Source organism: Mastomys coucha, unplaced genomic scaffold, assembly GCF_008632895.1.
Source record: "Mastomys coucha isolate ucsf_1 unplaced genomic scaffold, UCSF_Mcou_1 pScaffold20, whole genome shotgun sequence".
NCBI lineage: Eukaryota > Metazoa > Chordata > Mammalia > Rodentia > Muridae > Mastomys > Mastomys coucha.
In genome coordinates, this window is record NW_022196903.1 from 64,739,999 (window position 1) to 64,762,492 (window position 22,494).

Here is a 22,494-nt window from a genome sequence, read left to right on the forward strand (position 1 = left end):
CAGACAGGTGGTTTGCCCGGGAGTGATGTCAGGAGTGTGGTTTGGATTGGGCCAAGCCCACCTACTTTAGAGCAAGGACTTTGGGTGTGTTCTGCTGCCCTCTGCTGGCTGTGAGAATTATTGCCAGGGCTTTCCAGAGAATTTGGAGGGCTTATTTTCCCCGAGGGAGCCAGAGAGAGCTCATCTTTGCTTGCAGGGTTGCTTACACCAGTGATACTTAAACTGAATCTGTTTTACGAGCAACACGATCCCTGATGGGGAGTGAGCCTTGGATGGAGACAATAGGGATATAAGAGATGAGGGAGAGGTGACCCTCAATAGGTGTCCCTGGCAGCCAACCTAAGGAGGGACTCCTTGCAGTGTTACCTTGATCTGCTGTAACTCTTGACACTGCACCTGTTACAGGATCTTGGCCTTGCTTAATTACCGACCAGTGTCCATTTAGAAGGCAGGCGGCCAATTCCTTAACTGCAAACAGGCTTCTTTCTGTCTGTTAGAGTAGCCCCAGTTTGGTGCCAGAACTGGAATCGGTTCTGTTTTCTTTGTTTGTGTTTTTGGTACAGGATTTCTCTGTGGAGTCATCGCTGTCCTGGAACTGGCTCTGTAGACAAGGCTGGCCTCTAAATCACAGATCTGCCAGCCTGTCTTCTGAGTGCTAGTATTAAAGGCGTGTGCCATTACTGATCTGGCTGGAGTTTTGATTTATAACAAATCACTACAATGTCCAAGTCATTGAGGGGGGAAAAAGTAGGCTAGAACGCAGAAGAATCTCCTTGGTACAGCATTCTGTAAGACCAGAATGCTCAGCCTTCTCCTCACGCTGCTAGTCTCTCCTGTACAAGTTTTGGTTCTGCAGCTCCTCCTACCAGGTTGGCTCCAGTCACACATTCTCAGAGAAGACCACATCTGGGGCCAGCTCCTGGCCTTATGGTATATTCTATAGTGGCCTTTGAAGAAGCATCAGAGCAGAGCGCATGCTCCAGAACCAATCACTGCAACAGCTGGCAGTGATAGAGTAGGGACACCAAAGGGAGGCTGCTGTAAAAGTAATTGGGGGAGAGGGTGTTCTCACACCCCACTAGCTCCCAAATAACTGCAGGGTATTTCTACAGCAGCTCTAGCCGATTTTAGCATCCAAATAAAAGATACAGAGACCTGGTGTTTGTATTAGCAAGCAGCAAGCCTAAGCTGGGCAGGTTCTGAGCTATCCTAACCCTCTAGGATGCCGCTTTCCCAGATCCATGGTCCTTCATCTTTGTCTGAGTCTTGCCATGGCTTGCTCTGGTCCATGTGTGTCCTCATGGCTGTTTTCTCATGGAGACTTCATGGTGAATCCTCCTGGTCAATCCACATGGTCTCTCTACCTCTTCTCCCTGTCTCTGGTTTCCCCAGGATCCCCCTCACTGGGATGGGAAGTCTTTCCCTAGTCTCTTCTGCCCAGATAAGTGGCTCATCAGCTCTTTATTAAACTAATCAGAAGGCAATGAAGAATGCTTATAAAACACTGAGACAGGTGATGCTTCATAAAAATAATGATACTGAAGTCCAGACAGTACTAACCACTCTACTGGTACAGAAATCAACATTTGACTAATACAAAGACAGTCTTTACAAAGTGCACAAAGAGATTATCCCAACAGGCTGCTAGGGCGTCTTCACTGGAGAACCATTACTGATAGCCTTGGGCAGCTCCGGGACCTTGATTTATATAGCTTTTATGCAGCTATGTTAAGTTGTTGGATGGGATGTAGTTCTGTTGGTAGAGTTGGTAGAATGCTTACCCAGCTTGAATAAAGCCCATTTGATCTCCAGCACTGCATAAACCAGGCTGCAAACCTTGAGAGATGGTGGCAAAAGATTTACAAGTTTAAGATCATCCTTGGCCATATATCAAGTTCAAGGCCATCCTGAGCTACATGAGAGCCTGTGAACACACACACACACACACACACACACACACACATCCCTCCAGCCAAATCTTTTCTTGCTTCTCCATAGGTACCCAGTTCTGCCTAGTGTGTAGTAGGAAGTCATGCTGCTGTCTCTAAGGATTGACTGAGCCCTGGGGACCTGTGAGAACACAGATTATAGAATGGAGGACTGATGGGTGGAGCATAAAAAGACAGATCTGGAAAGAAGGAAGATGCTTCTTGGGTAGCAGCAACTATCTCCAGGCAAGGGGTTGGCTCTGTCCTCTTTCTGGGAGGTAAGTTGCGCCACCCTCCCTGGGTTGCTCATTCCATATTTATTTTAGCTGGGAAAATTCATCGAAGGCGCCCAAGGCCTCACTCACCTCTTGCTGGTGGAGACCTGCCTGCCTGCAGCTGAAGAACCTCACAGAACCACTGCCACCCCTTGTAATAGCAGCACTCATTTCACTGAGCATGTACCCACTCCAGTCACCCCCACCATGAGACCAGCTCCACTCAGAGCCTGAGCCAGGACAAAGGACTCTGCTCTCTGACGCTTCCCAGACCCTTCTCTGACCACCTGGGGCCCAGTAGATGAGGTCGGAGCAGCCATAGGGTGGAGCAGTAGCATCCTCTAGTGCCAAAAAAAAAAAAAAAAAAAAAAAAAAAAAAATTCTATCTCTGACTTTCTAGAGAGAGGTTCACTATCCAAGGCATGGGGATTGCTACTGCAACTTGTGGGCCTGCATTTGCCTGAAATCTCGCCTGCTGCTCATAAGACCTGAACCCAGTAATGTAAATAACTGAAAAGCTAGCCGGTCTGATTGGTACAATGATGCCACCATGACTTTCTGTCCCATACAACCTTCAATTTAGTGATCAACTTCTATCCAAACCACCAGTACAGGCTTCCTTGCTTCCCTGCTTACTCTGCTGAGCCAACCTGGTACAGCAGATGGATGTGGTCCGTGCCTCAGCATCACCTCTCAGAGGCCCATGGGTCTGCATTCAGCCTACAGCTCAGATCTGCCCAAGAGCCGTTCAGAGCCCCCATCCAACTAGCAGAGGTACCTTTCCCAGTGCTTCAGCAGGTTCAAGGCAACTGTCAAGAAGGACCAAGGCTTTGGTTTGGTAGTTGAATAAACAGAGATACAGAGATCCTAAGACCCAGGCCAGTATATAGGTGAGCAGTCTTGCATCACAAGTCTGGGATCCTGACCCCTTTGAGCTGAAGTTGACCCCATGTCCAAAAGGCTTGACACATGAAGCCCCTGAAACTCACATATTAAGCAATGATACTCTGAATCTTTCAACATCCTTTACCCCAGTTCACTCTGCCTCTTATAGAATAAAGGCATGGAGGCAGATTCCCACAAAAGGACTATAGTAGCTTTTTCCAGGAGCAGGGACACATCATCTTGGGACAAGAATACACATATTTTTAAAGATACAAATTTACCATGGAACTTTCTATATAGCTATAACAAGAAACTTTTTTTTTAAAAAAAAAGACTTATCTTTATTATTTTTAATTACATATTGGTGTGTGTATCTGTGTATGAGTGCATTACCCACAGAGGTGTCAAAACCCTACAGCTGAAGTTATAGATGGTTGTAAGCCACCTGACATGGGCACTGGGAACTTATCTTGGGTCCCCTGGAAGAGCAGCAGGAGTTCTTAACTACTGAGCCATCTTGTCCCAGCCATCTCTGGGGCAAGAGTCTTTGAACCCATTCCAGCCTGGCTATTCTGAGGAGTTCACCACACAACCTTTCCACCGCTGGGACAGGCCCTCAATTGTGTCCTGCAGCATCTGTGTCCAGTCGTCTCCTCTCCGCATTGGGATACAGCGTGTCTCCCTGTGCTCCAGAACCAGGATTTCTGCGGGAGTCTTGGGAGTCAGCCCAGCCGCCTGGACTGCTTCTGGGAATTTGACTGCTGAGGCAGGGGCCAGGCAGCACCGGGGGATGCTATTGGGGTGGGGCAGGACCGGAGAGAATAGGCATGAGGATGGGAAAGGAGAAGACAGAGGAAGGAGGACCAGAGGAAAGGTTAGGGGCAGGGTAGGGCAGAGAGCGGAGAGAGAAAGACATGATTAATACCTTGAACTAGTTTATATAAAAAGCCTGCAAAGTATCCCAATAAAGATCCAGTTCATCCATCATCCCCCGTCATGACCTGGGATATAGTTTACACCTCTTCTAAGCACAGCTTAGTTCTTGGGTACAGAACCCACCATGCCTACTGATGTCACTATCCTTAGTCTTGCATGCCCTGTTTGGAGAAGAGGCTTGCCCCCAGTGCCCCAGATTGCACTGCTGGTACCTGGACTGCCCACTGTCAGTCTGCTGGTAATGGTAGTTCACTGCTGTGGCCGAGTGGGGGCACAGTAGGTACTGGTTCTCTTCCCAGCAGCGGGCCATGGTCTGGGTGATGGCCTCATCAGATACAGACTCAGAAGTCACTGCCTCTGCAAGCTGAAAGGTCACGGGGCAGAGGTGGATGTTGGGATTGGTGAATCACAGAAGGACTAGACCCCCTCCCCCCCGCTACAAACACAGCCACAGCCACACCCATACCAGTAACTCACAGTAAAATCGATTTATGAGTTTTGAGACAATTACAGTTTTGAGCCCACATAGCAGAAGGATTTGTAGAAGTTTTGGGTACATCTCGATGTATTTAGCAGATGGATTAGTACACAGACTTGTTCTATGGTCTGATACAAGTCATGGGTATCCAACATTTATGGCGTGAACTACCTTGTCAGTTCCTACTCTGCTTAGGAGCACCACCCCTGGGAAACCCAGTACTCACAGACAGAAGAGGACTCCCTTCTCAGGGCTCCCTAAGTGTGGTTGGTATGTGAGACCATTCTCTGAAGATGTTCTGCATGTTTACAACATAGCAAACACCCTGCACATACTTAATGGCATCAGAGGCCACATGGATAATAGATTGTTTATACAGATACTTCCTGGTTAGGGTCAAAGATAGCAACCAACACTTTTTTCCTCCTCTTCTTCCTCATCTTCCTCCTCCTCTTCTTCCTCCCTGCCTCTTATTCCTCTGTTTTCCAGTTCTGAGGACTGAATACAAGGCCAAAGGTATACTAAGCATGTGCTCGACCACCTTGCTGCACCACTCAGTGTGATAGCTGTATTTTCTCTTTGTATTTCCAGCACCTAACATAGTTCTTGAACCACAGCAGATAGATAATATGAGTGGAGGGATAGATGAATGAATAAATTAATGGACTGATGGATAAATTAACGAATGCTCTTCTAGCACATACAGTGTCCTTAGAGTAGAGTGAGGGGAAAAAATGAAGAAACACAGGAGATATGGTATCTAGTTTTTGGGGTTTTTTTTGGTGCCCAGTTTTAATGGAGGATCTCATTTACATAAGGAGAAGGAATATTCCTGTCTGCACAAACTATGGGCCAAACAAACTAATGTTTGGCTTTGTCAAAGGCAGCAGAAGGCTGAAGAGATGGCTCAGCTATTCGGAGCACTAGCTGCTCTTGTAGAGGACTCAGCTTTGGTTCCTAGCACCCACAAGGTGGTAACCATGTGTAACTCCCATTTCCAGGGAGATATGATGCCCTCTCCTGGACTCCAAGAGTACTGCATGCATGTGGTACACATACCTAAGCAGGCAAACACTCATACACATTAAATAAAAATAATGAAAAGCGTTTTCTTTTTAAAGCAGTATAGATTCTAAAAGAGAGAAGTCCCATTCTGGTCTTCAGATAACTGTGTCTGGTTTTGAGAAGAACCTGTCAGGAGGGACACTAACCATGGCCAATTATGTCATATAAGGGACTAAGTTAAAGGAATTGGGTAGGCCAAGGTGGTAAATAACGATCCTCTCCAAGTGGAAGAGACTGACATAAAGTCAGACTGTGAAAGCAAGAAGGAGAACATTCTAGAACTTTGTGTATCATCAGGCTTCACACTATCTATCTATCTATCTATCTATCTATCTATCTATCTATCTATCTATCTATCTATCCATCCATCCATCCATCCATCCAGCTGAGTTCTCTATCTGCATGTATGTCTACAGGCTACAGAAGGCATCAGATCTCATTATAGAGGGTCATGAGCCGCTATGTGGTTGCTGGGAATGGAACTCAGGACCTGTGGAAGAGCAGCTAATGCTCTTAACCGTGGAGTCATTTCTCCAGTCCCTTCCCCCTTGAAGCAAGCTTTGATTAAATATTGGTCAAGAAGGTGGACTCTGGCCAGGTCCACCTCTGGGTTCCCAGTGAATAGCCACCAGGCAATGCTTTCTAACTAGTTTCCTAAAACAAATAAAACTTATTTATTAACTAAATAAAGATTTTCCTTCTCTGAAAGAGACAGGGACAAGGACAAAGGAGGGAGATAAAGGTCAGCAGTGACTATGGCTTCTGTCTGTACTGGAAGGGCAGAATGGCTTTGTCCTTGTACTGATGTTGCTATTATTGTAAATTAATAACAATAACAAATAAGCATAAAAATAGTCACTGTATGGAGCTGTACATTTCCAGCAGTATGTAAAGTGCCTACATTTATCTTTTGACTCAAATTTCACAGCAACCTTATGAGACAGGGGGTCTTATTATCCTCTGTCTACAGAGGAGGAAATGGAGGCACTGCATTCATAAAAACCAGCTTAGCATTTTACAACTGACTCTCCTTAGTCAGTGTTAACCATGAAGTTCCTGGCTCACAGACGATGCCCTAAAACCAGGTGTCCCCTTCCCTCTCTCATGTTTCGAAGCCCCAAGTCTGTCCTGTGGCTGTACCCTTTTCTTCCTCCATTGGATGCTGTAGGAGGCACAGAAAGGTCTTCTGTGCTCACAGGCAAGCACTAGGAGAACCTGGAATGTTAAGCACACAGTGTTGTTTCTTCAAGGAAAGGAATGCAAAAACTGCCATCTACCTCGAAGGCTCAATGTAGACTTGTAGACTTGGTTACTAGTCTGGTGACCTTTGCTCTGTGTGGTAGAGACTTTTCTGGCCGTGGCACTGCCAGACCCTTATCGGTCAACCTAAAGAACCAATCTTGATGGACTTTTATAATGAGTTTTGATGTAGTTAGGTCTGATCTGTATGTAGCTTACTTTATTCCTCAAGGAGATTTATACAAGCTTGTTATATATATATTTGTTGTGCACAGAGGAGTGAGTTAATCATCCCAAGAATAATGTTCACCACACTGTGCTGTGCTTAAATATGCCTAAAATAAACCACTAGAGATCAGACTCTAGAAGTTTTTACCAATACTGCTTACTGAGTCCTGTTGAACAAAACTTGCTTCTTGCTTCTCTCAGAGGTCACTCCAATGGCCGTGGAGATTGCAGGGATGCCCCACCCCTATAGGGTGTGGCCAATTACCAACCTTGCTATGCAGGTCCTTGGGTAGGTGCAGACTTTGGGTCTTTTCAAATTGTTCCATGAGAGCCCTTGTGGTCTGGCTGTCAGAACCAGAGAGCAGCCAGAAGATCCTCTCCATGTTGTAGGGCACCTGATGGAGAGACAGAATCCTAGGCACCCTCATTCCAACCCTTATGCAGTCCTGCCCCACCAACAGTCGGCCAGATCTGTTCTTTTCCCCGGAGGCCCACCTGAATGTCCATAGCAGATGCCAGGGTTGTTCTGACAACCTCACACAGAGAGAAGTCTCCCTTCTGGACAGTCCTGTGAACGATGTCATTGCGGTTCACGGCCACAACCAGACGGATTGGGAGGCCCATCTTCTGAGCAATGCACCCAGCTTGGGAACACAGGAAGGCAAAATGATTTTTGGATAAAAGCAAAGATTTTTTTTTTAATGTGAGTTTAATAAAAAGAAATGAACTTTGCTGTGTGAAAACGAGAGTAGGAGGAGAGAAGGTGAAGAGAAGTCAGATGGTCACTGCGCCCTGCTCTATGTTTCAGCCACCTACCCGAGACTAACATCTACATAAAGTTATGAGTCAACCCCTCGCACCCCTGAATTACCTTGCCCAAATCCTACCAACTCGCAGGGTCTAGGTCTTTGCCTTCCAGCTTTAGGAAGATGTCTGCTGTTCCCTGCTGATACACAAAGCTAGTGACCCACAAGCTTCTGGCGCTTCTCCTGCCTCTGTCATCTTGCTGTTGGAACACTGAGATTACAGATACGCACTGCCATATCTAGTTTTATGTGGACTTTAAGGATCCAAACTCAGGTCCTCAGATTTGTGTGGCAAAAGCCTTACCTACTGAGTTCTCTCTTTAGGCCCCTACTTTTTTGGGGAGGGGGTGTTTTATCAATATCGCATTTAATTTTGGAAAGTCCAGTCACACTCTTATGTCACTTGATCCTCACGGAAGCATTATAATGTTCTTCAGTGCTGAGGAAAAATGGAAGTTCAGGAGGACCCAAAGACTTAAGGTCAAACAGGTCCTTATGGAGAAATCCCAGGTGGGAATGTCCTCCACAGGGCTCACCCATGCGCCATGTGCCAGGTGCTATGAAGGGCATAGCTACAGGTGGCATCGCTAGCTGGAAGGTGACATGAGAGGGAAGCACCCTGGGTGTCACCCTCTGAGTAGTGAGGACCGCAGTCTTCCTTGCCTAGCTGCCAGCACACTGGCTCCTAACTCAGATGTGTTTGTCATCTCACCCACTCTGTCCCTGGTGCCTTGAGAAGCAATGACAGAGACAGAGCTACCAGAGACCCTAACACCATTGCCTCCTTGAGAGACGGAAAAGATGTAGACTCCAGCCTGCCTGGGCTTCAACGTGGCTCCACTACCAACCAGCTGTGTAAACAGAGGCAAGCTAACTTGTCTTTGTATCTGGTTCCTCACTCTAAAACAGTTAAGAATAGAACAGGTGGACAGTGGGTACATCTACAGAGTCAACTGATGTGGAAGAGTACTTCCACATCTGCAGAGTCAACTGACCATGAATCAAAACTATCTGAAGCAGGGTATGGTGATACACTCTATGTTTCCAGTATTTGGGAAGCTGAGGCAGGAGGATGGAGACTTTCAAGGCTAGCCTAAGGGTCTTAGGGCAGCTTATGTTACATAGTGAGAGCGTCTCAAGAAAAAAAAATTGCATCTGTATTAAACACGTTGAGATTCTTTCTTGCCATTATTCCCTAAAACACAATAGCCATTTAGATAACACTTGCTTATTGTACTAGTTATTCGATATCATGTAGAGTTGATTTAAAGTATATGAGTATATGTACATAGGCTCTATGCAGATACCATGCCATTTTACATAGGGGATTTGAATCTCTGCAGATTTTGGTATCTGCAGGGGTCTTAGAACTAATTGTCCATGTGCATAGGAGACAGCTGTGTTGTTCTAGTCCCATGAAATCGTTAACCCTAGAAGAGCTCTTAGAACAACATCACTTGATGCATAGTTAACGTTTGAAAATGTTCATTAGTATTTGGTGCCAGGACAGCACTTTCCCTGTACAAAGCTCATGTGCACCCTCAGTCAGACTTGTTCCTCACAGGCAGCTCTGAGCATGTGATCAGCTGAGGACTTGAGTCTGAGGAACTCTTAACCATTCAGCTTTTAAAGGGCAGAACCAAGGCCGGACTCCTGATGCCAGAGCCCTTTCTATCTCACATGGTCCCTGGGTAGTGAGAACACTGTGCCATGGCACAAGGCAGGCGTCCCTCAGCAGGCAGTGGGTGGAGCTGGGAGTCAAGTAAAAATTTAAGAAAAGGACACTGAGCTATGTTTGGTGGCTGAACCTTGAGCTCTGTCTACTAGCGGTTGTGCAAACACAGGCGAGGGTACTGAATCTTCCCAGGATTGACCTCTCAATCTCTTTCTGCTTCAGGACCCTGGAATATTCCACCCTCAGCCTCAGCAAGTTAGAAGGCATCCTGTGTGGTTCTCTGTCCTCTTTAGAACAAAACACAACTTTCTTTCTCTCCATGTTTGTAGGCGGGAGACAGCTTGAAGGACTGAGTGCTTTCTGGAAAGTCCGTTTGCACCCCAGGGTCTCCTTACCTGCCAGGTTACCCCCAGCTCCCGTCGGCACTACCACTTCCACTGTGGGCAAGGGGTGCATATCCAAAGATGGTGTACACTGGAAATAAGCGAAGAAGTGGTGTGCCATCTGCACCAGGACCCGAGACCAGTTGATGGAGTTCAAGCTCATTAGGTTGTGCCTCTGGACAAAGGCCACATCAGCAAACACGGCCTTGATGGGTTCGTCGAGCTCATCACTGTTTCCTTCCACTGCCAGGGGAGAGAGAAGCGGGCATCTCTCAGGAGTAGAAGCCCCTGGCACTCACTCCCGGCTTTTTCGGGGGCCCTCCCAGGCTCCGCCCATCCTCTCCCATCTAGTTTCGCCTCTGCTTCCTTCACTTTCACGTGGATTAGCCTGGCTTTCCAGGCTCTGTATAAGCTCCTTAGGTATCCATCCAATCCAGGTCTCTTGTTCTTGTGACCCTAAGTATTTGTCCTCAGTTGGGAGAAAAGAAAATGTGGTCAGAACCATTTCTAATGGTCTTGCATTCTATATTCAGATATAAAGTGCCAACCTTCTGGGATACTGGGAAAAGAATTCCTGCAGTATTCCAAGCCTTCACTGTTCTGCAAAGAGTGTGCCTTTCACTCTCCTGGAAAGAAGGAGGGACTGTTTATAGAACAGAACACTACTGGGGCTGGGGAGAAATGGTCACTTCTCCCCTGTGGTGAACTGTAGGTGTCCTGGTCCCTGCTCCTATGTGCTAGGTAAGCTTGCTTCAGCAGAAATTCTCCCTGAAGTTAGGTGTGTACATTGGTTTCATTTATGGGGTGAATTACTGGGTATATTATCCACCAGTTTAACACATCAGCACCCCAGTCTAGCTGCCTCAGTAATTATACCAGTATTGACCCTTACCTTATAAGTGTATCTAATTCTCCAATTGGATCCATACCTCAAGCAGAGGGGGTGAAGATTACTGGGGAAAAGTACCAGAACAGCCATTAGGGGTGCAAAACTTTCTCTTCTCATCACTATAGTGATGCAATACAGATGGGGGACCAGCTGTAACCCCAGTCAATCTGATCCAGTAGGAATGGCCCCATTCCTTTGCTAAAGTCAAGCCAATCTGTGCCTGACAAGCCCATAGAGTTAGAGTTCTGTCCAAGCTGGACATGTGAGAAGTTCAGGCCACTGAATCTCAGAAGGATGGTGGCTGGGGTGCTAGAGAAATGGCTACTGCTTTTAAGGAAGAACCACAGGAAAAGGGAAACTTGGTTACCTCAAGTCTTCATACTGTGACCTCAAGAGAAAGGGACCTAGGACTGGGGACAGCAGATTGGGAACCAACCAGGTGACAGCCAACTCCACCCCTGGACATTCCAGTTAGAGAACCTGGAAACTGTTCTTTCAGAGAGCCTCAGTTGTATTTTCTGTTCATTCCAGCTTTTAAAAAACTATAGTCAATAAGCATCTAGAATCTACTAAGTACTTAATGCTTAGGAATCACACAATGAACATGGAAATTACTACTACTTTTATAAACCCAGTGGCTGGGTAAGACACTTTTCTATTGCTATTAAAAACACTTTGACAGAAGCAACTTGTAGAAGAAAGAGATTTGGGGGCTTAGAGTTTCAGAGGGTTAGAGCCATGAGCAGACAGGCCGTTATGGTTCTGGAGCAGTAGCTGAGAACTTAGATTCTTATCTAAAAGCACAAGGCACAGAGAGCCAACTGGGAATGGCTATGGGCTTTTAAAACCTCAAAGCCCACTCCAGAGACACAACTCAATCAAGGCCACATCGAATCCTTCCTAAGCAGTTCCACCAACTGGGGATCAAGCACTCAGATATTTAAGACTGCCAGGTGGTGGTGGTGCACACCTTTAATCCCAGCACTTGGGAGGCAGAGGCAGGTGGATCTCTGAGTTCGAAGCCAGCCTGGTCTACAGAGTGAGTTCCAGGACAGCTAGAGCTACACAGAGAAACCCTGTCTTGAAAAACAACAACAACAAAAAACCAAAAACATATATTTAAGACTATAGGAGCCATTCTCATTTGAACTACTACAATCTACTCCCAGACTCCCATGGGCATGTGGCCATATCATAATGCAAAATGCTTTTAGTCCAACTTCAAAAGCCCCCATGGTCTATTAGTCTCAAGATGGTTGAAAAATCCAAAGTCCAATATCTCTTCTGAGACTCAAAGCAATATCTTAACTGTAACCCCCTGTAAATCTAAAAAACAGTATATATTCCAACATACAATGGCATAAGCGTGGCATATACCACATAAGCCTGGCAACCTGAGTTTGATCTCTGATGCCCATATCAAGGTAGGAGGAAAGAAATGACTAAGTGCTATCTATCCTCTGACCTCCAAGTGGTCACTGTGTCATGGGCATCCATCTACTCATCACACATACAATAATAATAATAATAATAATAATAATAATAATAATAATAATAATGAATTAATAAAGCTTAAACTTAGCATCCATGTGGTCCACCCCTATTCCTTGAGTTCACAAAGGGAAAACACATCTTTTCTATTAGCCCCTGAACACACACACATCCTCTTAACAGTCATACCTGAAGCCTCTAAGAAGAAAAAGAATGTGAGCAGTACAGCTTATAAACAAATTGAACTATTTGCCCGATCCACAGACCATACACAGAATAGAAACACCTCAGCTCTAGCAATGATGATGACGTGCTAGACTCATCAACAAACACAAAGCTGCCACTGTTCCGTAGGTGAATGGTGTTCTCCAACCCCAGGTGAAGAGTCCACTCATGCCCTTAGATGAAAGTCCTCCAGTGCATCTTGAACAAGGCAAGAGAGGAGGACTGGAGTACAAAAAAACAGTTCTCGACTTTGATGCTGGGACCCCATGACTAGTAAGGTTGGCACACAGAAAACAGTTGGGGCCTCAGGAACCTGAACACTGTTCATTAAAGTCTAACAATGACCAAAGGAAAATGCACCCAGATGTGTGCAATGACCAAAGCACAGACTTTACACTGGAATGTACATGTGCTTGCCAAAGAAGAGCAGAGGGGTTTCTTCTCTGCTTTTGAGAAAACTGACAAAGGGCGTTCCTGCTGCTCTAATGACAAGACTTCTTCCCACTGTTTGAACTCCTTGTCCGTGTTGGTATGTTAACATAAAAATATCCTTTCTGCGATTTGTTTTAGTTACCGTTCTATTGTTGTGAAGAGACACCATGGTCATGGCAACTTATAGAAAGGAGCATTTAGTCAGGGGCTTTTTACACTTTCCGATGGTTAGTTCTTGATCATCATGGCAGGATGCATGGCAGCAGGCAGGATGGTCCTGGAGCAGCAGCTGATAGTTTACATCTGATCCACAGACAGAGGGCAGCACGGGGGTGGGGAGGACTGAGATTGGGTCTGGCTTGAGCTTTTGAAATCTCAAAACCCACCCACAGTGACACACCCCTGTCCAACAAAGCCGAATCTCCTAATCTATCCCAAAGAGTTCCACTAACTGGAGACCAAGCATGCAAGCATATGAGCTTATGAAGGCCATTCTCATTCAAACCACCACAGGATTATACTAGGACCCAGGTCAGTTGTAGAAGAAATTTTATTTTATTTGTATTTATCTATTTTAAAGTTTATTTTATGTTATGCATATGGGTGTTTTGCCTGAATGTATGTCTGTGTGCCATGTGTATATAGTGACCATGCAAGCCAGAAAGGGACACCACTGAGCCATCTCTCTAGCACCTTATATTTATTTATTGCTAGACCATTTCCTGTATTTCAAGTGAGTGACCAAAAACAAACAAACAAACAAACAAAAACAAACATGCAAGGATGCATGACCAATGTATGTAAAACCTCAACCAAGACCCCTAAATCTCATATTCTTATACCTCTCCTTGCAGGTCAGTGAGGACAAGCAGAGAGTAAAAAGTGAAAATAGAACCATTCCTCCACCCATACTCCCTCCTCCAGCCCCCTGTCCTCTGCTATCAATCTCCTAAGGATGGAAACATTTTATACTTACCTCCACTATCAGTCTCCTAATCACTGGGTATTTGGTATATCATGAAAAGCATGGGTTTCCCCTTTCTCCAACCACAGAATGCTATTGTTCCTATGACAAAGCTGAGGTCTTCACTACATGGCCAGCTATAATGGAACTGGTAATAGGTAGTACCAGGCAGCTTCCTATTTTAATACCTGACCCAGTTAACTGCAAGCATGACCTAGCTGTCTGCCCTCTAAAGGACATGGACAGCCAACATGCACCAACACATTCTCTCAACTATGAAACATGTTTGTGCCTTCAACATTTCTGAAACCCTTGAACTGAGAGCATTGCTTGGCTTAAGTAATAGTTCTGCATGGCTGCCTATATGTGACATTGGGCAAGTGGGAACTTCATAGAGGTAGTAGCATTGACAGACATTTGAACCAGCTCTAACAGTTCAATGCAGTCAATTGACTGTAGTTCAATGCAGTCATATGCCAGTTAATGTGAAAGACGGTGAAGCCAGAAACCTGCCCAGAGCTAAGCCAAGGCACCTCAATACATGACTAATCCTACCAGCCATTCGAGCTGGCCCTCACAGTCCTGCACCTACCTCCAAACACATGGACATTCTCCTTTAGCACTGTTGTCATCTGGAGCTCCTGAATCTTTGAGCAATGGCCCTTGGGCAAGAGAACAATAATGTCCACATTCTTGGATCCTTGAACACTTTCAATGGCAGCACTTCCCGTGTCCCCAGAAGTTCCTAGAAAGGAGAAACCTCCCTTTAGATCAGGGAATAAGGAATAAAATGACCTTAAAATATTGGTGCCTATTGCAGCAACATTGGCTTTGAACTACTTGAAAGATCGGTGCTGTGTACTTAGGCCAGGGTCTTTGGATATGCTGATAAAATCAGGACATCAACGAGTATACTGTACACCTAAAAATATCATTCCAGAAGGATCCACAGCCTCCAGCAGACTGAGGAAGGGATCAGTGATAGTTAATCTCATCAGCTTGATGGTGTTAGGATCATCACAGACACATACCTCTGGACATGTCTGTAAAGGCATTTCCAGAAAGGTTTGACTGAGAAGGGAAGGCCCTGGCACCACCCTATGAGCCCTATGAGCTGTGGTCCCCATCAAAAGAAAAGAAAAGCAAGAACACAAGCTGAGCACCAGCATTGATGTTCTCTGCACCCTGACTGTAGAGACAGTGTGACTGGATGCCCCAAGCTCCTGACACCAGACCTTCAGCGCCTTGGTGACCTGTACTCTCAAACCTTCCTTCCTTAAGTTGCTCTTGTCACAGCAATGAGAAAAGTAACTAAGACAGACTCTGTGGCAGAAAAACAGGCTAGAAACTCTCTAACAAGTAGTTCTCAACCTTCCTAATGCTGTGACCTTTTAATATAATTCCTCATGTTGTGATGACTTCCAACTGTAAAATTATTTTCATTGCAACTTCATAACAGTAATTTTCTACTGTTTTCTGATAGTCTTAGGCAACCCTGTGAAAGGGTCGTTTGACTCCACCCCAAAGGGGTTGCAACCCACAGAATAAGAACTGCTACTCTAGAAAAAATGATAGCATAAGCCTTACAAGATTCAGTCAAGGGTATACTGTGCATTGGCACCCTCCAGCTGGAGTACTAAGAACTCTGCTCCCTCCCAACACCCACCCACAACAATGGTGACATGCTTCTCCTTCTTCTCCAGGAAGTACTGCAGGAACTGTGCTGTGCAGGACAGGGACAGGTCCTTAAAGGCATATGTGACCCCATGCCACAACTCCAATATGTTCAGCCCATTCTTCAGCTTGCATAGATGGACCACATCTCTGTGGCGGAATCTGCTGAAGGCTTGGTCAATCAGATCTGTGAGGGTAGAGGTTGGACAGAAGGTGACGGTATTAGCTCTTCAAGTTTTACTTCTGCCTCTTTAATATTTAATGTTTATCTCCCATTGTCAACTCAAAAGCCCAGAAAATCTGATCTTAAATGATACACTTAGGAACAGGATTGCACAGGTCTAGAAAAATCTGGGAGAGCATGTATTAAACTGCTCATACATTCCTCTTTAGAATTCTGCAGACACCAGAACTAGCCCTAGAACATGTCTAGTTTTCATTTTGTATATTTCTTTACTGAGTCTTTTTATTTTAATTTTATTTACCCTATGTGAATGGGTGTTTTGCCTGCTCATATATATGTGCACCATATGTGCACAGTGCCTGAAGAGGCCAGATGAAGGGCCAGATCACCCGAAGCTAGTTGCAGATGATTATGGCCTACCAGGTGGATGCTGGGAACTGAATCCAAGTCCTCTGGAAGGGCAGTCAGTGCTCTTAACCACTGAGCTACTTCTTCTGTCCCTACAAGCATGTATTTCAATAGAAGATCAAGTCATAGAACAAATAAACCAGTTTTAACCTCCTAATTTTCTTTCCTGAAAATGAAAGTTTCAAAAGCCAGTACTATTACTAGTGAAATCTCCCTCTCTGTCTCTCTCCCTCCCCCCACCCCTCTCCCTTATGCTTGAAGATCAAGATGTAAGCTCTCAGCTACTGCTTCATAGCCTGCAGCCATGCTCCCCACTGTGATGGTCATGGATTCTAACCCTCTAAAACTGTAAGCCCCAAATAAACTCTTTTTTCCCCATAAGTTGCCTTGATCCTGGAGACTTATCACAGCATAGACTAGTAACTAAGACACACCCAAACCGATTGAACCAGTCTGCTTTTAATTTGAGATCCTCTGGGGAAACTCATTGTGCATGATAGCTTGAGACAACCTGTCCCAAGACTCTCAATAAGACAAGGCAATTATCTAAGTGTCTTGATGACTGAGGGAGACATTCATCAACATTCAAGCTTTTGGAATGACTAAAAATCCTTAGTCTTCACTTTTTAAAAATAATTATCAAATTTCAGTAGGTCATTTTGTCTTCATCTCACTGGAGGAAGGGCATAGGAACTGAAGATTCTACTTCTGAAATTCTAGAATCTGGAAATATCTTACAAGATTTGAGAAAGGCAACTAGGGATTTTCTAGGAGTTGGGTAATGAATTTACAACTTGGGGAGGGAGTGTGTGGTGCTGAGTTGGGGTGGGGAATGGGGTCCTCACCATTTAACTCATGTCTTGGGATAAGCTCCAGGCCAATGAAGAGAGCACATAGCTCCTTCACCAGACTGCGATAGGACAGCGTGCTCCAGTGACGCAGGGTCTCTTTGTCCAGCCTTGGAAGCTCTTCTGGCATATAGAGGCCCCCATCTGGTGCATAACCAGAGAAGAGGGCTCCCTCAAAGTTGACCCGTGGGGCCATTCCCCGGGTGCTAGTGTACCACATGGTCCTGGAGGCCTGCAAAGAGAGAGTCTTCAAGCTCCCAGCACCCCCCCAGGAAGAAGCTGAGTATACTGAGTCCTCTGATGAGCCTATCCTCTGAGCCTATCCTCTGACATATCCACTCACTGGGATATGTATCTCAGACACGGTGATGGCAGCCCTAACCTGAGTCTCAACACAGCTTTGTCAAGTCTTGTGTAAATCATGACCCTCCTGGTCCCAACAGACAATTTCACTGAGTGCCCTACCTTGAGGTGTGGGTATTGGAGTATGCTGGGCCAAGAGAATTACAGCTCTTACCAATAACAAAGAAAACCTTGGAATGGAGAAAGGTCATATCAATAGCAGGTAGCTGCCATTTTGACAGGCTTCTTGGTAAAGAAAAGACCAGAACACCTGATTGGCAAATGCTTGTGGATATAGGGGCGGGGGGAGCATTTATTCACCATTGGTGGGAATGTAAAGTGGTTTAGCCACTATAAAAATTGATGTGGAGATTCCTCAAAAAGTTAGATATAGATCTATCATATGATCTAAAATATACTACTCCTGGCCACATTCCCAAAGGATTCTATATCGTATTACAAAGATACTTGCTCACTCATGACCATAACTGTTCTACTCACTATACCCAGTAATAGATAACTGGGAGTCAGTTTTCTTCAGGGATTCAGGCTCTCGGAGGTTACACATGCTCCAGAAGATGACCCCACACCCATGTACTAAATGATCTCAGTGGGTTTTTTTGTTGTTGTTGTTGTTGTTGTCTGTTTGTTTGTTTGTTTTAAAGCAAGAGACCACATAAAGTAGGGAAGGGGAAATGTTGGGGAGGAATCAGAGGGGACGGAATAAGGATCAAAATATATTATATGCATGTATGCATTTTTTTAAAACTGCAAGACTCAAGTTCCAGGAACCTCCCTAGTCCTATGCATATGATGATTGGGCATTCTCACCAATAACCATTACCCTATCTTGCAGCCTAATTTAGAAGGCTAGCAATGGAGCTTGCATACTGCCTTTGAAACTCTCTAGCCATGGCTAATTGACTCTGGCTATCTGGTGTGGATTCAGGCCCTCTGATTGTTTGAATGAGACAGAGATTACAGCAGAGTTTATGGTTTCCATGGTTAAACCTGTCAACTTGGCTACACATAACTCCCAATACCACTTAGGCATTTCTGCATCCCTGCCCCTAAGAAGGGGAAATCTGACCTAGAAGAATCCTAGTTTCCCCTTTCTTCCCTTTGGCCACCCTGACCCTAGAGATGGAGCCCAGACCTATACTAGGCAACTGCTCTCCCACCTCCAGCCCTGAAGTCATGGTTTCCTCGTCCAGGTCACTGACACTTGTGGGTCCACAGTGAGTTCTACACGAGCTGCCATGCACCACTCTGCTGCCTACAAATGCATTCAGCTTAGAGGCAAGGTTGTGCTAAATTACCAACCAGGCAGGATCCACCTTTTGACATTGCAACACGACTTTGCTATCCACAAAGTTCAGGCCTCAGAATGGTGCCATCAAGTTACAAGAGCAAGTGATAAGTGAAATCACATAATGTTTTAAGTAAGTTTACAATTTTGTTTTGGGCTTCCTCCTTCAGAGCTATCCTCAGTCACATGCATTAGACACGCCTGAAACCAAGACTATTATTAAATAGAACTGAGGTAGGTAATGTAATGCTGGGTCAATGGGTATAAACAGAAACGAAGTTAGGAATCTGGGATATTCAGTCAGCCCACACAGGAGTCCATGACAAGGAACAGAAGCGGGGTCAGGAGGCTAAGGGCTTAGCAGTGCCTACAGTAACCACAGGGAATTCTGGAATGCTGTGGACCATGTTAGCGCCTAAGCAAACTACCCAGAAATCCTTGAGGCATAACGTTTCAGGACCCGACTAAAGGAAATGCTGCCAAAGAGTTCTAATCACACTGCTGTGGGTGCCGGGGACAGGGCAGAAGCAGGCGGAGCTATAAGAAGTAGCTCAAAGGAACATTTTTCCAAAGCCCCGTGGAATGGTGGGACGGACATGATACCCAGGCAGGGAAGTGGGGATTCTGCAACCCAAGAAAGACGTGAACAAGGAACAGAGGCAAGAGCCAGGTTTGAACTCAGCAGGTGCGAGAATAAGTACACAGCTTGGTTATCAAACAGTCCCAAGCTTTTCACAGGATTAAGGGCCATCTTGGTTCTGAAAGATCACTTCAAGGGACAGCGTTCCGACCTAACAGAAGAAAGCTAAAAGAACCACAGCTGATGGTTCTGTTTGTCTGTCTGTCTGTTTGTTTGTTTTAAAGACTGCTGTGTGAGGGCCCGGACTCAGATCTCCGCTGTACATTACTGTCATAATTACTTCTTGGAACTTTTCTGGATTCTATTCCAGAGCTGAGACAGGGCAATAACCACAATGAATAATAATAACAGTAATATCCGCCATTGGGGCAGGATTCGGGGTGGCGGTGGGCGGGATGGAGAGGCATGGAGGCTCGCCCCTAGTTGCAGGTTGCTACCATCCGGTTGGAGTTTAAGGCAAGGCCTGGGAGGGAGGGAGGTGTACACCCGATGGCGAGCTCGCTGAGGCTTAATTAAGGCCCCATCCCCACCCTCTGAACACAGCGCACTGTCCTAAGTTTTGGGGTTCTTCCTGCACTGCCGAACCTTGGCTGCAGGAGGAAAACATAAGAAACCCTGCACTCGTGCGGTCTGCTGGGGCTGCTGCCATCCTAAGGCCCCAGCTGGCTTTAAGACGGTGGCCCGGAAGCCAAGCTGAGCTACTAGGACCAGGACAGTAGCTAGGAATCAGACACGTCACGGCGGAGAGCGCGGGGGTGGGGGGTGGCACGCAGCAGGGGACTGAGGTTACCGTAGGGGCGCGGAACTGCCTGGCGACCCGAGTCCAGTGGGCGACGCGCACAGCTCTGACGTCTCAGAGCCGGAGATTCTGAGTTTAATGCCAAAGCTGGGGAGGAGCTCCTACAGAGGGCGGAGAAGGGGGTGTGGAGGAGGGACTTGGAGGAGTGGGTAGAAGACAGAGCTTGGAAGACGGAAGTGGGGGAGTCGGGGGTGGGGGAGCATGACGACACTCACGAGGAACGGGTGGGGGAGCATGGGAACACTAGCCTTTGTGCTCACTGAGCGCCTTTCAGGCTCTGGATTCTCTTTTAGACTCATCTTCGCTTAGACTCAATAGAATAAAAGCTGGTGACATTTTGTTCTGTTTTGGTTGGTTTGTTCGCCTTTTTAGAGTCTCTGTGTAGCTCTGGCCATTCAGGAGATTCTATGTAGACCAAGCTGGCCTTGAACTCACAGAGATTTGCCTGTCTTTGCACATCCTTTCCCCAACTCCTCAGCCAAGTGCTGGGGTTAAAAGCTTTGTTTTGTTTTTAGAGGAGAAATCAGAGGGCAATGTGGGAGAAGGACTTGGTCTTCTACCCTTCCATCCTTTGGCTTTCAGGATTCTGATCCACATAAATCTGAGAGCCTGTGCTAAAATCCACCAGATGGGTGCATCATTTACCTAAAGAATTCTTAATAGAATAAGACTAGTTATGAAGCATCAGTCTAGTCTAGGGTAAAGTCTGACTCAGTTTCCCCCTCCCCTTCCTTTTCTCTACGTCCCCCACCCTCTCTTCATGGAACCTGATTATGTAGCAGAGGGATGATCTTAAAGTCTGGATCTTCTGTCTCCTTCTCAGTGCTGAGATCACAGAAGTGTGTCACTAACAGCTTATGCTGGGAACCGAATCAGAACTTTGTGTGTGCTCCGCAAGCACTTTACCAGTTGAGCTGCGTTCCCAGGACCTAATTTATTTTTCAGGGAGAAAAAAAGCAAGAACTTGGGGTAATTTTTCTCCAAACATGCCCCAATGTCCCTGGATTTACATTCATGCTCCTTGATAAGCATGGGTTTGAAGATGGACCAGACGGGTACAGTCTAAGATTTATTCTTAGCTCCGGCCTTGGCCTGGTCTTTGCCTGTCTCCTTCCTCCTCCCGAGGCCTCTGCTTATTCAAATTGCCTACTGTCTAATCCCCCCACCCCCACACCATCCACTAGGTAATAGTCCGTGAAGCTGCCACTGAGTCGCCAGCTCAGAGTCTCCCGAATAGGAAACACTGAGAGACGGTCACTGCTCAGGATGTGGGATAGGTCTTCTGTGCACAAAAAGGGGCCAGAGGCTTGCCACGGAGCTGACGGAGGTCAGAGGCACCAACCCCAACCATGGAGGGATATAGGTCAGTCAGGGACCTCCTCCAAAGTCTTTCCGTGCTTTCTGTGTGGTGCATTCAATCGTTCAGAAGCCAGGGAAACTGGCACTCACAAAATGCCACAAAAATCATCAGGGTTTGTTACAGTGTTCCCAATGAAATCTCCAGGAGCATCCAAGGACAGCCTCACCATCCACAGGGCTCTTCCGTCCAGCTCTCTGCCTGGCTCAGGCAGGCCTACAGGACACCACCATCCTGGGGCCCAGAGGACAGCTCAAAGTTCTTCTGTGAAGTGTACTTTGACTCCTCACCAAGGTGAGGAGCTAATGGCTGGAGACAACTGAGTGAATCATTAGGGGTTACGGCCTGGGGCGTTCAAGACAGGAACTCTTGGAAGAAGGCTGAACTTAGAGAGCAGGCTGCACAGTAAACTGTGGTGTTCATATTCTATACTGGAGCCATAAATGACTTTCTTCCACTTTTCTTAACAGTCTTTAAAAACAAAGCTATGCAGTAATAATATCAAATAGTCAGACTAGAGCTGGAGACGAGAGCAGTTCAAAGCATTGGCTGCTCTTCTGGAGTTCAGTTCCCAGCACCCACGAGGCAGCTCACAACCATCTGTAATTTTAAATGATGGGGACCTGACTCCATCTTTTAACCCCCATCAGTATCAGCCATGCAAGTGGTATACACGCATACAAGCAGCCAAAACACTCACACAAGTAAAATAATAAAAAATAAAAATAAAATACACAGACCAAGGTATTCTTTTTTTATTGGTTATTTTATTTATTTACACTTCACATGTTATCCCTCTTCCCAGTTTCCCCTCCACAAATCCCCTATCCCATCCCTCCTTCCCCTGCTTCTATGAGGGTGCTCTCCCACCTACCTACTCACTTCTGCCTCAGCACCCTAGCATTCCCCTACACTGGAGCATCAAGCCTCTATAAGACCAAGGGTCTCCCTTCCCAATGATGCCAGATAAGGCCATTTTCTGCTAGATATGAGACTGGAGCTATGGGTCCTTCCATGAGTACTCTTTGGTTGGT

General features: G+C 46.0%; 1 protein-coding gene across 1 annotated transcript; it reads right to left on the reverse strand.

The window, feature by feature from the left end:
- Window positions 1-3,427: 3,427 nt before the first annotated feature.
- On the reverse strand, window positions 3,428-20,212 carry Thnsl2 (threonine synthase like 2). The gene is made up of 9 exons (XM_031382116.1): window positions 20,095-20,212; window positions 17,011-17,245; window positions 15,566-15,760; window positions 14,492-14,644; window positions 9,911-10,141; window positions 7,530-7,678; window positions 7,304-7,429; window positions 4,237-4,388; window positions 3,428-3,881 (listed from the first exon to the last, which is right to left on the reverse strand). Exons 2-9 carry the CDS (start codon window positions 17,231-17,233, stop codon window positions 3,656-3,658), a joined length of 1,455 nt encoding a protein of 484 aa, XP_031237976.1. The 5' UTR covers window positions 17,234-17,245; window positions 20,095-20,212; the 3' UTR covers window positions 3,428-3,655.
- Between the last annotated feature and the right edge of the window lie 2,282 nt (window positions 20,213-22,494).

Bases quoted from the DNA above. Each gene is read 5' to 3' on its own strand.
- Thnsl2 (XM_031382116.1), bottom strand. From the start codon at position 17,233: ATGTGGTACACTAGCACCCGGGGAATGGCCCCACGGGTCAACTTTGAG. The intron at 7,679-9,910 runs GTAAGGAGACCC...TGTGTTCCCAAG, and splicing joins AGCTGGGGGTAACCTGGCAG to CTGGGTGCATTGCTCAGAAG. The intron at 4,389-7,303 runs GTTGGTAATTGG...GTGACCTTTCAG, and splicing joins CCAAGGACCTGCATAGCAAG to CTTGCAGAGGCAGTGACTTC.